General features: G+C 42.1%; 1 protein-coding gene and 1 pseudogene across 2 annotated transcripts in view; both read left to right on the plus strand.

Annotated features, from left to right (window-relative positions):
- LOC123252457 overlaps positions 1-1,005 on the plus strand; it is a 67,554-nt pseudogene extending 66,549 nt beyond the window's left edge.
- A 39-nt stretch (positions 1,006-1,044) lies between these two features.
- Positions 1,045-20,526, plus strand: part of WDR1 (WD repeat domain 1) — a 308,269-nt gene continuing 288,787 nt past the window's right edge. The window contains exons 1-2 of one of the 2 annotated variants that reach the window (XM_044681316.1): positions 1,045-1,227; positions 1,928-2,049. In XM_044681316.1, coding sequence (XP_044537251.1) covers positions 1,212-1,227; positions 1,928-2,049 — 138 coding nt within the window. In that variant the 5' untranslated portion in view covers positions 1,045-1,211. The remainder of the gene's footprint in view (positions 1,228-1,927; positions 2,050-20,526) is intronic. The other variant, XM_044681317.1, reaches the window with a different exon arrangement.

Here is a 20,526-nt window from a genome sequence, read left to right on the forward strand (position 1 = left end):
TTGCCTCTTAGGAAGCAGAGCTAAACAGAGGTGTTGCCCTTATGGAATGACTTAATTTTAGCGGGGACTCCCCAACCCCAGTTCTATGTCATTCCTGCAATAAGTCTGCCTCCCAAAAATCAACCCAAGGAAAAGCAGAGAGCAAGAAAGCCTGTCAGTCATTCAAATGATAGAGTGCGCTCACCTGGGAGCAGAGAGAGAAAGAAGTAAACAAGCCTACAGTTCTACAATCTCTGGGAGGCCATGGACAGCTCACCGGGGAGCCCCTTCACTGACCAGAGCCCAGAGAGAGAGATTTCCTCCCTATAGCTTGCTGCTAAGCAACGGGGAGGGAAGGGGGGGACAGAAGGCTGGCGTTTGGAGCCACCACCCCTCACCCTCCTAGTCACCCCACCCCGACGAAGCTTCTTGGGTCATTTGGCTGATTTTTTTCTGAGAACTTCAGCAGTGAAGAGAAATAGAGAAAAAGAAGCTCTTGAAAGTCATAGACAGCTGACCTGGGATCCAGTTCACTGACCAAAGCCCAGAGAAGGCGGAGAGATTCCCTCCCTATATCTTGCTGCTAAGCAACAGGGAAGGAGGAGAGGAACAGAAAGCTGGCGTTTGGAGCCACCACCCCTCAACCCTAGTCACCCCACCCCGACCGAGCTTCTTCTTGGATCATTTAGCTTATTTTTTTCTGTCTGAGAACTTCAGCAGTAAAGAGAGAAAAGAAATGAAGAAAAAGAAGCTTAGTAGTAGTCCTAGAAGCAGCATCCCTCCTTCCCATCCCATCCCAGGAGCTCAACTCCAAGGCTTTCCACTTCCTCCCGGGAACGTTCTGACCCCACCTCCTCCCCTCGCCTTTTTCACGGCTCAGCGGGAGGCCGGCGGTGCCGCGTCACTTCCAGGGGGAAGGGATATAAGGGGGAGGGGCCGAGCGGGGGAAGGGCCCTAGGTCCGCGCAGGCTCGAAGCTGTGCAGTTGACTATATATGGTCAAAGCTCGGTGAGGGCTGCTCGCTAGGCTCTCGCTTCCGGGTTGGGGAAGGCTTGGTCGCTGCCTGCGCCCGCTGGAGCTGCGAGACCGGGAGTGAAACGGCCTCCGAGTGGGAGAGGCAGCAGTGTCCACTCGTGCACTGGACACTCCGCGGTTTGGGGGGTGGTGTTGGGCACTTTGCTAGAGCGTTGAGACCCCCGGGAGCAAGCGGCTGTGGTAACAAGTGGGCGAAGATGCCTTACGAGATCAGTAAGTATTTGCAGCCGCTCCTGGGGCACCGGAGCTCAGGGACGCTCCCCCCCCCAATTCCCCACCTCCCGCGCGAGAACTCCTCTCCCCCCTAGCTCTGGGGTTCTTGAGCCTGCTCTGATATGGGCAGCTCTGCCCTATCCAGCCTTTCCAAACCTGGGGGGGGGGGAGGATGGGAGGATGGGTTGGGGAGGAAGGGGCGCAGTGCCCGGGCGCTGCCCTGGGATTGGGGGTGGGGTGGTTTGAATGGGAAGGAGCTCTAGCATGCAATGCGGAAACATATCCCCACCTTTCTCTGTAGCCAGCTCTTTCCTCCACTTCTGCACATGCAAAAGTCTCGTGGGGCTATCAGGTGAGGTGGGGGAGCAGCTTTCTCCTCCTTTATTTAAAAAAAAAAATCCCTCCCTGGCAAAGATACCCCTACGGGACAAATCACTCAAGGCCTCCCCCGCCAATGCCCTTCCTTAAAATGGATGGGCAGCCCTTTCCTTCTTGCTTCCGGAGTTGTTGGGAGCCTGGCATACTAATAGCTCGCAGCAACAGGTGCTAAGGGGATGGAGGCTGGTAGGAAACCTGGCTCGCCCTCCAGTCCTTCACCCTTCCCCTCCCCCACCCGCCCCCCCTTTTCGCAGAACCCCCAGGCAGGATCAGGCGGACACGAATACAGCGTTTGCCCGTGTGCCTTTCTGTCTCCCTGCAGAGAAAGTGTTTGCCAGCCTGCCACAGGTTGAAAGAGGGGTTTCCAAAATCATTGGAGGAGACCCGAAAGGCAACAATTTTCTCTACACCAACGGAAAATGCGTCATCATAAGGAATATCGATGTAAAGTATTCCTCTTTTCAACCTTGCTCTCCTGCTTGCTCACGATTTCCCCTTTCTCCTTGGCCGGAGTTAATGGTCTACCAGACTCCTTAACACTTAATAAATGCTCGTTTTTGCTTAGAATAGCTGAGAAACTACTCACACTTAGACCTTCCTGACTCCATAAGTCTGGTGTTCTGTCCATCATGTTTTTACAAGGCTCCCTTCAAANTCGGAATAGGAGTTTTTTGGACTACTCAAGTTCACTTTAGTCAAAATCCACCTTAAGTAACATCACAGTATATAGAGTGAGCAGTAACTGGAGTCATAGAAAGAACGGAATTGTTAGAACCATAAAGAACCTTGGCCCATCCAGTTCAACACCAGATGATACAATGGAAAGAACACATTTGGAGACAGAAGTTCTCCAGGTTCTTCACCTGCCACTCTTGGGCCTTAAGCTTCCTTAACTGTAAAATGGGAACACTGTATTATTCCCACTGCCCGCCTCATGAGATTGTCAGGATCACATGAGCTCAATGAGTCAGCATCTTGTAATGGTTAGGAGTTATCAGCTATAATTTTAGAGAGGAGACTACTGGAGCCTTGGGAGATGAGGTGATTTGCCTGAGGCAATATGGTTTGTTAGTGGGAGGTTGTTAGCCCAGAACTCTAATGTACATTATGCCCTTCCAGGATCTGTAGGAGAGTCTCAGAAGAGAAGGCAGAGAACAAAAATCTTGAAGCGTTCATTAAGGGCCTGGTTGGTTTCCCTAAAAAGATCATGGCTGCCATGGGAATATCATTTCCCTTGGCCTTTAAAAATTGCAGATCAGGAGAGAATTGAACCTAGAACTTTAGAGGCAGGAGATGACCCTTAGGAAATATCTAGCAAACTAAATATGTTGAATGAAAAAATGAAGGAAGCAATCTATCCTGGGGGGAGGTGCTTCTGAAGCCAGAAGACCTGGGTTCACTTAATTTCCCTGGGTTCCAGTTTCCTTATCTGGGAAGTAGAGAGTTGACTAGATAGAGACTGAGGGCCCTCATATTTTGGATTTTTATCTTTAGATTTTTCACTCTTCTGGAGATTAAGTAGTAGAATGGAATCTGTCTTTTTTTTTTTTAACATTGGGCATTTAATAAATGCCTTTTGGATCATAGTTGGTCCTGCTTTGCCATATGGCCTAATAGATTTGAAATGAAAAGTTCTGAGTCCAAATCATAGCTTTGTTGCTCTTACTATTGGTGTGACTTTGTCCAAGTCATTAAATCCCATATAAAACCTTTAGACGCAGTATTCCAGTATTTCTGTATCCAAGGCTACTTAGAGGTAGTAAGCATCAGATACTAGTAATCCCATTCAAACCTAGAACACCTTCATACAACAATCTCTTCTCAATCTTCCTTCAAAACCCTGATTTGCTTTCCTTATTCAGGGTATCTGATTTTCATTGTCTGTAGAAGATTAGATATGAGTAGGCAGAGTATGTCTCTACCCTCCCCTCCCAATCTGGTTGCAGCCTCATAAGCCTTTAAGGATTGAATGTATTATTCCCATTTAACAGTTAAGGAAAGGGAGGCTCAAAAACCATGTGGCTAGTAAGTTTTAGATCTGGGATTCCAACTCAGATCTCAGCTAACTCCCAATTTAAATGCTCTTTCTTCAGTAGCACTCTCACCAGTAAAGACTTATGCCCCATGACCCTCAGATTTTTTGTTGTTGTTTTCTTTGAACCCTTACCTTCTTAGTATCAATTCTAAGTCAGAAGAATGTCAAGGGCTAGGCAGTTGGGATTGAGTGACTTGCCCAGGGTTATCTGAATGCAGATTTGAACCCTGATCCTTCTTACTCCAGGCCTGCCTCTCTATTTGCTTTCTAGCTGTCCCTTACCTGGTATATTTTTGTTTTGTTTTTTTAACTTGGATTTGTTGGAGTGCCTTGAGGTGCAGGAGAATGAGAACTTGGGAACTTGAGTGCATAAACCCATTAAGCGGCAGAGTGTGGTTTCAAGAGGAAAGCTAGTGGTCATCTTCAGATGCAGTTAGATAAATATGGGATTCTGGCCCTTGAGAGACTGCTAATGGATAGAGGGCCTGCCTTGGAGTCAGGAGGATCTGACTGCAAAGTCTTACTTTTGACACATTTACTACATTTTCATATATATACACACACACACACATACACACATATATTTTTATTTATATATTGTAGATACTCTTCTTTACACTTGCTTATAGCTAAATGAGCCTGTGCAGTGTCTTCATGCCTCCAGGCCAAAGTTCTCTAATAAATAGTGGTCAGGTTGCTTCCCTGCATGAGCGAGGGAGCCAGGGTTGTGTCCTAATGAAATCACAGCAGCAGCCTTCGTCTATTTCCCTTCATCACATGTCCACATGAGAGCAAGCGTGGAAGTGGGGAGTGCTACCATATTGTCTTGGCCACTCTTGTCTGTTTGGGGGTGGGAATATAGAGCCTGTAATCTACTGGAGAATGCTTCTGTCCCCACGACTTCTGGTGTCTATTTGGTCATCAGCTGTTTGCATCCTGGTAGAACACTGCTTCCCCCTGCTAGCTCTCTGGGCTTTGGGGCTTGGGTGATTTCGTTAGCTTCACTTCTTCAGCTTTCATCTCTAATATTTTCTGCTGAGTTCTCTGACCTATTTCACAAGCAAATAGCCCAGCATGGAAAAAGAGTGTAATTAGATCCTTTTTGCTGGGAACAGGCTGTTATCCACAATGTACTCTAATTGTCATGTGCCTCCTTGCCTCCTTGGTGATAATCCTGACATGCTCTGACACATTGGAGACAGGAAATAGTCTCATTTGTAGGGACTTCGATTGGCATAATGAGCTTGGCATTAGGGAGGTAGCCAAAAAGTAGCAGCTTGTCTTCCTCTGGGGTATTTATGAGTACAAAGTACTTCATCATGATCCAATTTGAACCTCCCAATATCCCTGTCAGGTAGGCAGGACAAATGATTATCTTTCCCTTGTTACTTATGAGGAAACTGAGGTCTAGAGAATTTCGAGAGACTTGCCTGGGGTCGTGGAGCTTCATTTTATTTTTTTAAACTTTGGTCCAAACACTGGGCTAAGCATTGAGGTTACAGTGGAAAAAAGTGGGGGGGGGGGGGAAGTTTCAGCCACCCCATGACTTATATTTGGGAGTTAATTACAAAGTAATTTCATCAAGAAAAAAAGATAAGGGTCAGCTAGATGGCTTGATGGATTAAGAGTCAGGTTTAAATCTGGCCTCAGATACCTTCTAGTAGTGTGACTCTAGACAGGTCACTAAACAAACCCCCATTGTCTAGCTTTTACCACTCTTCTGCCTTGGAACCAATACACACAGTATTGAGTCTAAGACAAAAGATAAGTTTTAGTTTCTTTTTTTTTTTTTTTTTTGGTGGTGGGGAGACAATTGAGGAGGAGAGATAATTGTTTGGAAAGGCTCTTGTAGTCAGTAAGACTTGAAGTCAAGTTAAGAAACATTTTTATTAAGCCCTTACTCAGGCTCTGTGCTAATTGGTGGAAAATAGCAAAGAAAGCCAAAAAAACATTCTATGCCCTGAAAGATCTCCCTTTTAGTGGAAGAACTGATGTGCAGCTAAATTAGACTTTAAAAGAAGCTAGGAATCAATCAAGGCAGAGGTGAGAGAGGGAGTACTTTCTAGACTTGGGATGCCCAGCAAATGTCAGAGGTAGGAGACTGATGGGAATGTCCAAGGAAGCGACTAGCAGGCCACTTGAAAGCCAGCAGAGGCTAAGAGAGTGTTTGGCTTCTACCTCCTCTACTCTCTGCTGCCTGGATTTCTGAACAGCCATGCTGGGTCCCCCTGACTCAGCTATAAGTCATCAGGTTTAATTGGGAGCATCTGAGCATACACTCTCTGTGACCCTGTACTCTGGTGCCAAACTCTTATTAGAAATGACCTGTCATGTTCCACAGAGGAAGAGTCGTTTTTCAGACATTCCGTTTCCAATTCCCCCAACTTGTAATGCCCCTTTCCCACCTCCCCAAACCCTTCTCTTTCTCGGGAGCCAAAGGTTTGAGCTTTCCTCCTTGGGGGAAGGATCACTCGTCATCCTTCGAATTCATCTAGCAATAGTAATAGCCCTCTTCAACCTGGCCTTTTTCTACCTGTTCAATCTGCTTCTGTGTTCCTCTGGCCAAATTAGAGGATACAAGAGGAGGGGGTTCAGTGCTAGAGGGACTTGGAATCAGGGATCCTGCATCTAAACCCTTTCTCAGGTGATGAATGTCCATGGATGGAACAATCAAGTAACTTTCTCTGTTGGTAAAATATAATTGTACTGCCTGCCTTCCACAGTTAAGTGTCAGGTTCCAACTTCCTATACAACTAGGTAAAGCCCTAGGTAAAGAAAATGACAGAAATAAGAGTTAGTACCTTCCACCTAAGTCTCACCATTAGCTATTAAGAGCATCTTACCTTATTGCCCAAGATTTGTTAATTTGAAGAAATTATATTTCAAAAGAGAGGCCCTCTTTTCTGTAAGGAAATGGTCCCTGCTCATACTGGTAAGCCAGTCATTTCGTGCAAAACCCATTTTCCATGGTTGTGCAAAACCCTTTGTGCATAGACCATTCTCAAACTAGTTTCCAGGATGCCCCCTAGTGCCTGGGGCAGATGGTGGCACCGATCCCTGCTGCCGTGCTGATTATTCTTCCTTTCCTATCCCTTCATCCTCTGCAGATGTCTCTGGAAAGCTTAGGATCTCAGATATCACGCAGAAGGAGCATCTCCTCAAGTATGAATATCAGCCTTTTGCTGGCAAGATTAAGGACATTGCCTGGACTGAAGATAGCAAAAGAATTGCAGTTGTTGGAGAAGGAAGAGAGAAGTGAGTGTTTGCATAAGCCTTCCTTGCCTTGTTCTCTCCAGTGTGTAGATTTTATTGTTAAGATTTATTAAATAGTAAGTAAAAAATGTTTTGGTGCTGATACTTAGAGGTCAGGGATCATGTCCTAGCCTTCTTTGGTGTCCTTTACAGGATCTTTGCTCTGTACCTGCATGGAGTAAGCCCTTGGAGAATTGGAAGGTTTTATCCTTACAGAGAACCATAGAATTTGAGTGCTGGAAGAGGGGTACTTAGACTTAATCTGAGAAATTGAATCTTTTTTTCTTGGTCGGCTTTTTTTTTTTTTTTTTTTTTTTTTTTTTTTAGTAAAACTTGCAGTCAGAGGTGAAAATGACTTGCTCATCAATTTCTAGGTTTGACCTAAGCCTCTCTCCACACCACTTTTGCTTTAATTCAACTCAATTTAATTCACTCTGAAGGCAGATTTCACTTTTTTGTCATATAGCAACAAAAAGATTCATACCATAATACTTCTTCAGAGATGTTTTTACTTTCTATATAGAGCCAAGTTCTTTCTGGAGAGTATTACTGATGGGTGGTGATGGTGAAATCCAAGACACAGAATCACTGAATGTTAGAGATGGAGGAGACCCTTGTGGTTATCAGTTCAGCTGAGGCCAAGGAACCAGCCTCAGTCTATGCCAGAAGGAGAATTGAAAAGCCAGGGCCTAGAATCCTAATCGAATACCTCCACTCTCCTTAAGTAGTAATGTGGAAAATAGGTAATGGAGGGCACCAGGGATGTTACAATTAATCTGATGATTGTGGGTACACACACTGGGTTGTAGGAGAGACTGGACCAGGATAAGGAGTTTACTGGATTTATCGCAGGAATGGCAGTTGGTCTTAATTTCACCCTGCTCCCCCTAGGCCAGAGTCTAGAAACAAGCAGGCAAGGTAAAAAGGATTAACTGGTTTAATTATGTGTTAGGAGCCAAGACTATAAAATAAAAATAGTAACCCTTCAAGAACGATATGGATTATGAGCCCCACATGGGCGGAGGCATAGCTGCAAAACGTCCTCCAGACTTTCCACATAACTGCGTGTTCTTTTTCCATGTTCCTGCTTCGTAACTACTTGTTCCTTTCTCCTTTCATCCCGACCGTCAACCCCCTCACTCTGAACATATATATTCTTGTCCTTTACCAGCAATAAACGGGCCATGTTCCACTAGACTTCCTTGTCTTCTTGCGTGCATGGTTCCCTCTCTTCCCCTATGGTCTTTCAGGTGGCTGTTCCCGAACACCCCATAGTTGAATCCGGCTGGTTCCGGATAATTATGTTTAACTAAAAGGTGGGAAAGGGATTTCTATATTTAAAACCTAATGACAAAACCACAGGGCAAGGGGAGGACTTCTCTACTCTAATCTTAGTGATCTAGCAGGCAAGGCCAAAGGAACAGTACAGGAGTCACTGTGAAGGCTTCAAAACCTGGTTCCAGCCAGGCTTTGACCAGCACAGCTTAGGGCTGAGGGTGGCTTTGGGGTTTCTCACAGTAATCCACCGGTGATCTCAGGATGTCAAAAGCCAAGGTATCCAAGTAGAGTGAGTGTGCTTGAGATGCTGTCCACCAGATCCCAAACTTCTCCTCCACTTGGGTGCAGCTCTGTAGGTTATTGTCCTCTTGCTGGAAAGCCACCACTACTCAGGATCCCAGGGAAATCAGGATGCAGGGTGTCCTTTACTCTGAGATCTCCCAGGGCTAACAGCAGTTTGTTGCCAACCCCTAATGGAGTCCCTCTCAGGGCACAAGCACCTTCTTCCTGCTTCTTCATTCCATCCTAGAATGCCTCAGCCTCCAGTCCTTCCTGCTAGGTCAACCTTAACAATTAATTACTAATCTTCTAACCCAAAATAGCAAACAACCTACACTAACTCTATTCTATCTAACACTATCCTACTCTACCCTACACTGGGGATTTCAACAAGGAAAGGTAAAAGGATAAATACATTGAACAGTTACATAGTTCAAAGCATAAAATGAGTAACAATGCAAAATTTCCAACAAAATCAATAGCAAATATGAAATGGCAACACAAAAGTCAAAACAAACATCAAACATAGCTCCTATTCAAATACAGAAATATCCTACCAACTAATAAATGCAAACCATTTTGAAAAATACATTTTAACACAACATTGCATAAGGCTTTACATCAAAATTAAACAAAACATCAAACTCCCTTATGCAAATTACATTTGAATGTTTGCAACTCAATTATATCAAAGTATTCACAGAATTTACATCTATACCCATATATACATATGACACATATGTACAGTATATACATAATATATGCATGTATAGTATACATATATACATGCATGTACACATAATATATACATATCAAATATACATGTGTACACCCTTTACATATATACAATACTTACACTATAATACAATTTACAATATACACATACTATTAATACCACTATTTACATTATTTGTCATATGTGATCTGTAGTATGTTATATGTTCTTCGTGTAATGCAATTTTGTTATGTTTGTTGTATCTGTACTATAATGTAGATTAGTACCTTATCTTATTCTCTAACCTAATCTAATACCATATCTATTTCACTAAACTATTCTAAACTAACCCCTAAGATATTAGTATATTAGTCTAGCTACATCTACCTAAATAACTAGCTAATCTTTGTTAGTAACTATCTCTTGTTAGTACTTACTTATCCTATAGCTAATTCTAATTGTATTAGTATTTATACATTGTTTCATTCCAGAAGGAACACAATGTATCCTAACATGTTTGTGTTGTATGTATCTGATTTGTTATGTTGTTTCTTTGCTATATTGTGTTGCAACATGTTACTGATGGATGCATGATACCTACCAAAACTCCAGATCTCCTGCAGATCTCCTTTCTCCTGATGATGTTCCATTCCTCTAGGAAATCTTCTCTTCTCTCTGGTTTTCCTCTTCTCCATCGGAGGTCTTGATAGTTTTATGTGCAATGTTGGATGCATATGAGTATGTAGTGATACTATTTACATTACCCAAAATACTTCCAAACCATTTAATCCAAATTGTCCATGATTAATCCTTTTCTTTAAGAAAATCCTCGAAAATGAAGTTTTTATCAGTTCAATTCATGAGTTCATCAGTCTTAATACAAAGTCCATAAATCCTGAATCCTCTTCATCCATGTCCTCTTCCAACTGAATGTCCCCTTCCACTGGAATGGTTCTCTCCTTACTGAACTTTCTAACTGGAGACTCTAATTGACTTAACATCTGAAATATATAATCTCCTTCTCCTCCTCCTTCCTCCTTCCTCCTCCTCCTTCCTCTTCGCAGTGTGACTGGTTGTGTGATTGCCTGTGGGAGGATTTGGGGCTCTGGCTGGACATATGGACGGGAGATTCCGTGCTTCCCAGATTATAGGGAGATGTCCTATGCCAAGTCCCCAGGCTTAGGCCTGATTCTTCATCTGTTTCTCAGTAAGGACTGGCAATTACTGCATTTCCTGTCTTCTTTGAGGAAGCAGGTTGGGAAAGTAGGGAAGAAAATCAATTAAGATGGGTGGGAAGGAAGTCTTCTGAAAGTTTGGAGACAAAAATATGGAACTTCAGAAGTTTGGAGGCTTTCTGAATCCCAGAAATAATTAGGGGGAGTCCTTGGCAGGACTGGATCCCAGGAATCCCAGCAAAGTCCAAGATTAGAGTCCTTGGAGGGATTAGATCCCAGGAAGTCCCATGGTGGACACAGAATAAGCACTGTGGACCTGGGTACTTTTAGGAGGACTCCAGGGAAAGGGGGATGGAACCCTGAGCAAGTTCCCACCAGGACTTAAATTCTGTGTGAATCCACAAAAAGGAGGACACCAGGAAAAGCGTATTTCTCTCTAGGAAGATAGATTGAAGACTACTTCATAGGTGAGGCAAACTCTCAGAAATGGCAAATTTAAAGTGACCAGAAATTTTTCCTCTCTGCCCCTCCCTTTCAGAAGTGGCTGGCTACTCTCTCCTTTGTGCTTCAGCTAGAAAAACCAGTTCTGTCATAGTCCCCTCCCCCCCCTGCCCCCTTGAAAGGAGCCCAATTGGTGATGGCCACAGACAATGTAAAAAAGTTTTAACAATTTTCACTTAGCTAAATCAATCTTTACAGCAATGTGGCATACCTGGAATTATTCATGCAGGTATCAGAGTCCCACTTCATAGAAAAGTGAAGAAGCAAAAGTGTATTTGTTTTAGAATATCTATTGAAGCATGAAAAAAGGCAATTAAGAAATGAAATTCATCATATGTCAGCCAGCTCCTTGCTAAGAGTTAACCCTTTTCTGACTCTTTTTCACAGAATTCTTTAGTCATGGAGATATGAATCATAATAATTGATCATTTGCCAGGATGAAAAGAGGAATCTAGCTTATATAATTCATGTTTTATATTTGTCAGAGTGTGTGTGATATGTCTGGGAAATGTGTCCTTGATCAGTCTGTGTGTTATATGTCGTTTGTGATCACAATGAGGGTTTTATATTTGGAAAAATAAATCTCATTCCAGAGGAATGGGGAAGACCAAAGCGTTTGAAAAATTCAGAAAATAACATCTTGATTTCTGAATGTCTTAAACTCTAAGATAATTTAATTGGTTAAAAGAACTCTTATTCTCTACTCTTATTAAGGCAAGAGTTAAACAAACTAACCTATCAAACATTTCTCCTTCCATTTCTCACTGGCCATGAGAAAGGAACATAGAAATTAAAAGACAGAGAAAGGGACAAATTTGATCCCATCACCAAATTCTATCAACAGGTTAAGTACTGAGTTAAGTACATATCTAATGAAAATTACAAAAGATTCTAAAATGCAATCTAAGAAAAACTTATTCAGACAGAAAGCAATGATTCTGAGTTGTGTACAGAAGTATAGAAGTACAGCTTAACTTTTCTAGCTAGCCAAAAAATACCATCAGTCTTGCTCAGTGCTTAACCAAGAGTGAAAAAGCTTCTTTAAACAACCGTGAATTTGACCTAACATTAATCACACTGATGTTGGTGAAAATTTAACTTAAAAATTATTAGAACAATGCAATTGGCTTACATTTCAAAATTAGACCCCTTTAGACAGACTGGTCCATGAGAAAATTATATGTTGAGAGCCAATCATCCACGCCACCCCAGTACAGCAGGAAGTAGTTATGAGAAGCTAAAAAAATATCGCCCATTCTACCCTAAACTCATGGACCTTTTTCCACCCATTAGAATATATTTGCTAAGGAATTGAATAGGTACTGATGGTATAGTGTAAATTAATTGACTACTAGTTAAAATTATTATGGGTATGAACAAGCATGTAGAATAGCTTCATGTGAACAGACTCAGAGAGGTGCAGTCCCTTTTGGGACTGGGATTTTGCCTCTGAGGAAGGTAGAGAGGGTCTTTGAACCTACCACCAGACTCTCTTGGCCAGGCTCCATGCAGAGGCCCGAAAGCCCACTGATTTGGCTAAAATTGAATCTATATGTCAGGGCCTTGAAACTCCAACGGCGTTTTTAGAGTGCCCACAGGAGGCACTTAGGATTTATTCCCTCTTAGACTCCACGGCACCCATTAGTCAACCCTGACTAAGTCCCTAGGGGTAAGGTGGAAATTCCACTGTGAATACAACCCCCAAAGTTCTGGCCAGGTGCAACGTATAAATTGGACCCTAAAAGAAACTTTGACTAAAATGATCCTTGAGTCTGGCGGAGATTGGGTGAAGCTCCTACCCTTAGCCCTGTTTAAAGCTCAGAATACACTGGGCCCCCTGTATTTATCCCCTTACGAGATACTGTATGGGTCCCTATCTCCCATTTTCTCTTCCCTCTCCTGACAATAGTCAGGCCCCAATATTGCGTGATTTTGTTCTCTCTTTCCCAGCTGCAACAGGATCTCTGGCCCCAGTTTGCAAGTATGGTTCTAGCCCCCCTCCCTCTTCCACCCCCCACACCCCCACCCTGCACATTCCTTTGATCCTGGGAACTGGGTCTGGGTCAGGAGACACCAGAAGCAGGCACTCCAGCCCCATTGGAAAGTGTCATTTGTTGTTTTTTTTTTTGTAACCCCTTCTGTGCCCCTAAGGTGAATGGGATTGGGTCCTGGATAACACCATTCCCACATCCAACCTGCAGACCCTCCCCCCTCCCCCCGAACCCCAGCCATGTCACCTGGATTGTCTGCAGCCAACCTGACTACTCCTTGAAGATCTGTCTGACCCGCAATGTTTTGGCCCTACCTTAGGCCCCTGCTTCCTTTCAGCCTACTGCTGATTTTAGCCTTGGAACATCATCCCCATGGGGAGCCTCTTTTGTCAACCCTCACCAACCCTGGAAATGGACCCTTTTATCATTGGGAGGGGGAGAGCTCCAGACGATTGTCACTTCAGGCCCTCCAACCTTTTACCTTCCTGAATGTAAAATTATTGCATATGTTTGGGGTTGCGACTATTAAGGGGTTGCTGTAAAACACAGCCCCACGGGCATCACTCCCTTTGTCCCACGAGCAATCCCAGTAAAGTCCTGTAACCAACTAGGACAGTATTACTGTAGCCATTGGGGATGCGAGACCATGGCCTCTGGATGGTCACAGACCCATGGCTGTCCTCAGGCCTGAATGATGTAGCCCAATGTGCGTCTGGTAAGGATAGTACAAATTGGAAAGGGGATGATCCCCGATGCAACCAGGTCAATCTTCGGGTTATTCAGCCCAGAGACCTAGGCTGGGTTATAGGCCACCCGGGGCATCAGGCGGTATCAGACTGAAATGATCTAGGTAGTGTTATAATTATTAAAAAAGAGGCCACAACCCCGCCTGAGGCCTCTGGCCTTCCAGGCCCTAACTGTGTTCTAAACCCCAAGTCCTGCCTCTTGAGCCTCCAACCTTCTGACCCTTCCTAGTTCCCCTGACTCCACCACTGCCCCCAATTTAAAGACTCTTTGAAAGCCCCTTGTGGCCTCTTCTTCAAGCCTCTTATACGGCCCTTAACAATTCCCGACCCAATTGGACCGAAAATTGCTGGCTTTGTTTGAGTGCTTGGCCACCTTACTGGGATGCTACAGTTTTAATTGCCTCCTATAATACCTCTGCCTTGGACCAACCAACTTCTTGTGACTGGGGGGACCAAAAGGTCGGCCTAACATTGCAACCCATTACTGGTTGGAGCACCTGCATCGGGAACTTTTCCCTCAGTGGAAAAATCCCCCAGTGCCTTCCCCAAGTTGGAAGCCCCACCACCATCAGCACTAAGTACTACATTCCCTCTCTAGGAGCACCATGATCCTGTTCTGTGACTGCTATCACTCCTTGTGTCCCATAATCTACTTTAGAGACCCACCCACAGGAGGTCTGACTGCTTGTCACAATCCTCCCCCTGGGGATCCATTATCCTGAGGAACAATTCTTGTCCCTGCAACCCCCAAAGTTCCTCCGGGTTTGCCCTAAACCCTACTATTCTTGGGTTAGCAGGGGCAGTCCCAGGTATCACCTCCTGGGCCCTCCACCAAGCTGATATGGGAGCAATACATCAGGCTGTAAACACTGATTTCAGGAGGGTTGAACAGTCACTGGAGGCCTTAGAAAAGTCCCTGACTTCCCTTTCAGAAGCAGTTCTGCAGAATAGGAGAGGCCTTGACCTTCTCTTTCTTAAAGACAGTGGTGAATTGAACCGCCCAAAGTTCAATTTTATACATTCAGTTTTTCTCAAGTTTTCCTGCAGCAGTGTGTGGTCTCTGCAGTGGCATCTCCATGGCATCTTCTAGAAGGAGTTCAGTCTCTGGATTCTGGGAGGCAGTAAATTTCTTTCATTGGAATAACTTAAACTTTTCATGTGAAATAAAAACACATTACCCCTTGAGGAGGATAGAAAGAAACATTGAAATCACACAGGGATACATGGATGACTTATAAGGCATATGAATCAATGCCAATTGAAAATGCCAAAAAAAATTACAAAAAGCCAAATAACTACTGGATGAAAATTCTAAATATCCAATTCCAAATCTTATATGTAAAAATTCTAAATAAAACCAAAATTAAATTGGTCTTTGAATAATGCTTGATTAAAGTAATCCATGTCAAACATCATGCACTCACCTACTCAGCAGCCAGGACCACAGTCAAACACCACAGTGTGAAAAATGGAAAAAGGAACTAGATATTTATTCCTTGATCTGATATTTCATCATTTCTTCTTTAGTTGTTTCTCATAGATATATAGAAATATAAATTTATTGATTATATCAGATTTGTCAGTTACACCAGCATCATAACAAATAAAGTGATACATAGGTGTTTATGGCTCTCTTGCAGCCTAATAAATAGATTTTTAAGAGCTACTTCAGCTGCTCTCTTGTATATCCCAGGTATCTTTGATTCATAATAGCTAAGTAAGAGATGATCAATCAACTAATCTACATCTCCTTTTCCCCACTGAGGGACAGATCACCAGAAAAACCCTTCTCCCTTTCATTTGTTAACTTGGGGAAAAAACCACAGAAGTACTTATGTAGTCAGGAAAACCAAGTCTTTAATCAGAAAAGGGATAGGTCCAGTATTTGGTTGCTTCACAAAGCTCAACTCCAAGAACTTTATAGGGCCCACACCCTGGGACTATGGGAAGGTATCTGTGGGAGGATGACCACACTAGGTGATATCTCCAAAGAACAATAGAATTTGGGAAACTTATGTACATCTTGGGGGAACCTAGGGCATAGAAGCATGATTGACATTACCATTGTAAAAGGGAAAAAGGGGTTTTTTGGTTGAGTGAATATTAAAAAGGGATGGTAGTTAGGGAATTGTGTAAATATCAATGGCCAAAAAAAAAGAATTCTCAAGTCAAATTGACTTTTATGATAATTTCTTTATAAATGAGAAGAGAGAAAGTAAGGAAATTAGAGAGAGGATAAGGTAAGGTAATTAACATAACACTAAATAATCTGCTCCAATCCTTAGCTCAACCCTGGCTGGGCTAGCTAGTCCTTAATTGGAAAAGACTCAGCCTTGAGCAGAGGGCTGGTGTTGAAAGAAACAGAAGCTTCAGTCACAGTGTCTCTTGAAAGGAGAGTTCCTTCATTGAAATCCAAGAAAAGCTGGTTTTTGCACTCACCACATGTAGTTCTAAGGGAGAGATCCTCCAAGTCCCAGCCACTAACCAGGAAGAAGGTTACAGGAAGTTTTCACTCCCTTATAAAGGTGCTTCTTTTCTTTTCATTTCCTGTGCCTTCCTCCTAGTTTACATGTCCAATCACAAGAGACACTTTGCTTAGTACTGCCCTGAGGGCAGTCAGTCAATTCTAATTCATCACACACTCTCTCACACATGGGTCACAGACCTCCCAACTTGTGAATTAGGTGGGGTTGTTTGGATTTTTGGTGACTAGATCTAAAGATGGGCAGGGTAGATTTAATCTCATTGTCTCATCATGGATACAAGGAAATGGGAGTGTCCAAATTACACTGACAGGAGACAAACAGGCTTGGGAAAGGAACCATATCCAGGGGCAGGTGTGTCAGAGAGTGACCTAATTATAATAGACACTAAAAGAAAGGTCATATATCAGGAGTGCAGGCATTACCTGTGTAGAGTGGCCACATCTGGGTTTATTCCTGAACTGCAACTTCATTGCTTTTGGTGGTCACAGCTTATTGGACTGCTCCAAATTCTTCCAGTTCTCACAAATGCCACATTTCTTGGGCTGCTCTCTCTTCTTACCCCAGTGAGAAATGTTTCTCTAGCTTTGTTTTGAGGTTATTTATTTTCTTTTTCTCCTCTGTGTGTGGTGGGATCAGAGAGTGAAAATTCATTTCTTTGCCATCTTAGCTCAGAGAAAGAAAGGGTTGAATGTAGCCAGGAGTCCTGCCCCCACCCACCCACCATCTTCAGTGGCAAGGAACTTGACCAGGCTTTCTTCTTAACTAGGCTACAGAGTTTAAATAAAATCAAAAGTAGACTCAATAGAAAGTCACATAGGTTTATTTGGGATTTTAGGAAAGGGAAGGTTTGGGAAAGAATAAATCTCTGGCAGCTACACAAGGATCAAAGCTCTCCTCCCAGGATGGGGGATAAAGGTGCCAAAACCTGTGTTTCTCTCTTTTTTTTCTCCCTCAGACACCTCCCACAAAGGAAGTTGGATGTGTCCAAGGAAGCCGAAGTAGAGAGTCCTGGGAGATGTAGTCTCCCATGGTTTAGATCCATTTTAAGATGCACATTTCCCACTGTGATCCTTTGGCAGAGCAGTCTCCCCAGTGGATTGTAAGAAACACAAATAAATTTACAATCACAATCAAAATAAAGGGTATATACATCAATGCAAGGGGAAATGGAAACAATTTTTAGAATAAAACAAACAACAAAGAAAACCAAATACTTTGCATTTTTTTAAAAAGGGGGGACTATCCCCTTTTTTCAGAAATATATAACAAATCCATTTAAACAGAACCAATGAATTTTAACCCCTCAAAGTTCAATTTTATACATTAAATTTTTCTCAAGATTTCCTGGAGTAGGGACATCTCCCTGGCATCTTCTAGAAGGAGTTCAGTCTCTGGATTCTGGGAGGCAGTAAATTTCTTTCACTGAAATAACTTAAACTTTTCATGTGAAATAAAAACACATTCCCCCTTGAGGAGGATAGAAAGAAACATTGAAATCACACAGGGATTCATGGATGAGTTATAAGGCATATAAATCAATACCAATTAAAAAGACCCCTCAGCAATAGTACAAAAAGCCAAATAACTACTAGATGAAAATTCTAAGTATCCAATTCCAAATCTTATACGTAAAAATTCTAAATGATGAAAACTAAAATGAAAATAGCTCTTTGAATAATGCTCGATTAAAGTAATCCATGTCAAACATAATGCACTTAGCTGCCATGACTATAGTCAACTGCCACAGTGTGAAAAATGGAAAAAGGGACTAGATTTTTATTCCACTGTCTGATATTTCATAGTTTCTTCTTTCGATGTTTCTCATAGATAAGGGATCCAGAACAGCCAATTGTTAGATACTTGATAGAAATTTTACAAGAAGAGTAGTACAAGTACTGCATCTTAACATATATCAAGCACTGTAACCTCAAGTCTCACTCTAGATTCAAGTCCTTTTTTATTGGTGTGGAATGTCAGCAATCTTAGTAGGATTGGTTTCTTTTCTTTTTTTTTTTTTTGCCTGTGTGCTCTTTTGGCACTACTCAGGTTAAGTCTGTATTTCTTTGGCACTGTGTAGATGAAGTCTGTGCTAAATTTTGATCCCATTTCTATGAATCAGAAATATTTACTAAGCAATGTCCCATAATAGTTAAATAGCAATGGCAGTTTCAATAGTCTAAGGCTTTTGGGCAGGCAGCTACATTTAGGACTAATGGACATTCTAAAGGACATACAAAACCTACACTAGTGGAAAATCAAAAAATCTTCCAATATTGATAACATGAGCATAGGAAAATTGCACCTGCAATTATAAAAAATTTTCTAAAAATCAAAAATATATTTCCTGTAATCAATGACACACACACACACACATATATATATATATATATATTACAATTTATATCACTCAAGGAGGGGTAGAATATAAAGGTTCTTACCCAAGAATTGAGTTCCATTTATTCTTAAATTAGCCATGATCCACAGTGTGAGTGTAAATGATGTTCTCAAAATAAAGTTTTACAAAACAATAGGCAATGGGTAAGACTTGCTGAAAGAAAATAAATTTTCAAAATTTACTAAATACAAGTACATTACAAGTTTTCCAAATTATAAATACAAGTTATCTGTCCAACTAATCCAAGGGCTTCAACAAAGGCATATGTTCAGGGTCAAATACAGGATGGTACAAAGAAAGATAGGAGAGTAGACAGGCACTGTATTCAAAATCCATTGCTTCTTCTTTGCTATTTGGAAGGGAGACAAAACTGAAAAGGATAAACTAAATAGCAACAAAAACAATAGAGTATAAGGGGTACCATCTTCTGCCCCATAAGGAGGGGCAGTAGCTCTCAGAGTATTTTGTGGACAAGCTCCACTTAGGATATACTGTTGCAGAGTCATTTGCTTTGAGTTATTTGCCTGATACAGATTTCTGGAATTATTATAAATCCTAAAGTTGTGATTCCTGAAAGTAGTATTCTAGTTCCTGTAGTTGTTTCTGAAATTATTATTTCTGATTTCCTGGAACAAATTCCTACAGTTCAACATTACATGGCCCTTATTCTCATAGAAGTGGCAGGTAAGGGATAGATAATTAGATTCTCAGAGAGGGGCAAGGCTATTGGTTGAGTATCATGCCCTCTTTCTTGTTTATTCTATCACTTTAAAGATTTTACTTCCTTTTGAATCATGTCCAGTAAGTCATTAGTCTCTCTGCCTTTTCCTTTGCGTGTCCATTAGAGATATAAACTGCAGTTCTCCTCAGCTCTTCAAGATTGATCTCAGGCCATTTTGGGCAATGTGTTTTAAAGTAGTCTTGAACCGCTCTGTAACAAATGTTAACAAATTTTTGCCATGTTTACTTGTATCCCTTTCAGTCAAGATTTAGGTACCTACCTACCAGCTCAATGAGACTATCCATATATTGAGAAGAGGTATCATCACTGGATTGTGTAAGATGTTCAAATTTGGTCCAAACATCCAGCTTTTCAGAGCATTCTCGCATTGGTTTGAGAATAGCATCCCTAACAGGATTTAAGTGCAAATATTCCTTGAGGTCATTGTAGTCCCAATGAAGCTCTTGAGATGGCCAGTGTGCTGCATTGTGCCCTCAGACTTTATTAACATGAGAGATGATCTTATTCCTCTCATGTTCTGTTAGAAAGGCCTGAAGCAAGTTTTCAATATCCTTATAGGAAGGATCATATTGAAAGAATATGTCAGCCATCTCTTTTGTTACCTCTATAGGTTTGTCTTTGTAGCTTGGAGTATCTTGTTTAAATTCTTTAATATCCTGAGGTATGAAAGGAGTATAGTGTCTTAAGTTTAACACATCCCCATTTTGTCCAGTTGTGGGCTCTTCCCTTAAGGGGAAAAGGCCTTCAAAGGAATTGGTCAGTGATTGTGGTTTCTTAGGAGGTGTCTGTGTGCTTAGAGTTCACCTCCTCCAAGGCCAGCTGGGCTGCTTCTGGCACCTCATATTCCACAAAGCAAAACCCTTGTGTTTCTTGGTGACTGAGTCCCAGGACATGTCTCTGCTCTTGATAGGACCAAAGAGGGCAATGCCCTGGTGGAAGGTTTCTTCTCCCAACTCATAGTAAACAGAGCCTACTTGATTTTAATCAGTAGTCAATTTAATCAATCAGTACTCAATTTCACAAAATAACACAAAAAATATCTCTTACTCCATGATGTGGGAGTCTTAAAGAATGCGAAGTATGGTACAGCAGCCTGCCAATCTATTTCCCCATTACACATGATAGGCCAGAGATCACATAGGGGCAATTCTCAGTGCATGACAGTTACTTGTAATTATAAGATTGATTTCATCTTGAATTTTCACGGAGATATGTTCTCTGAACCATCAATATTGGATGCATCATTTTCTTTGAACCTTTTTCTCTTTTCTTTTTTCCTTTCTCCAGTTTCAAATACAGTTAAACTTTGATTTTTCTCAGCTTTTT

Source organism: Gracilinanus agilis, chromosome 6 (assembly GCF_016433145.1).
Source record: "Gracilinanus agilis isolate LMUSP501 chromosome 6, AgileGrace, whole genome shotgun sequence".
In the NCBI taxonomy this organism is placed as follows: domain Eukaryota; kingdom Metazoa; phylum Chordata; class Mammalia; order Didelphimorphia; family Didelphidae; genus Gracilinanus; species Gracilinanus agilis.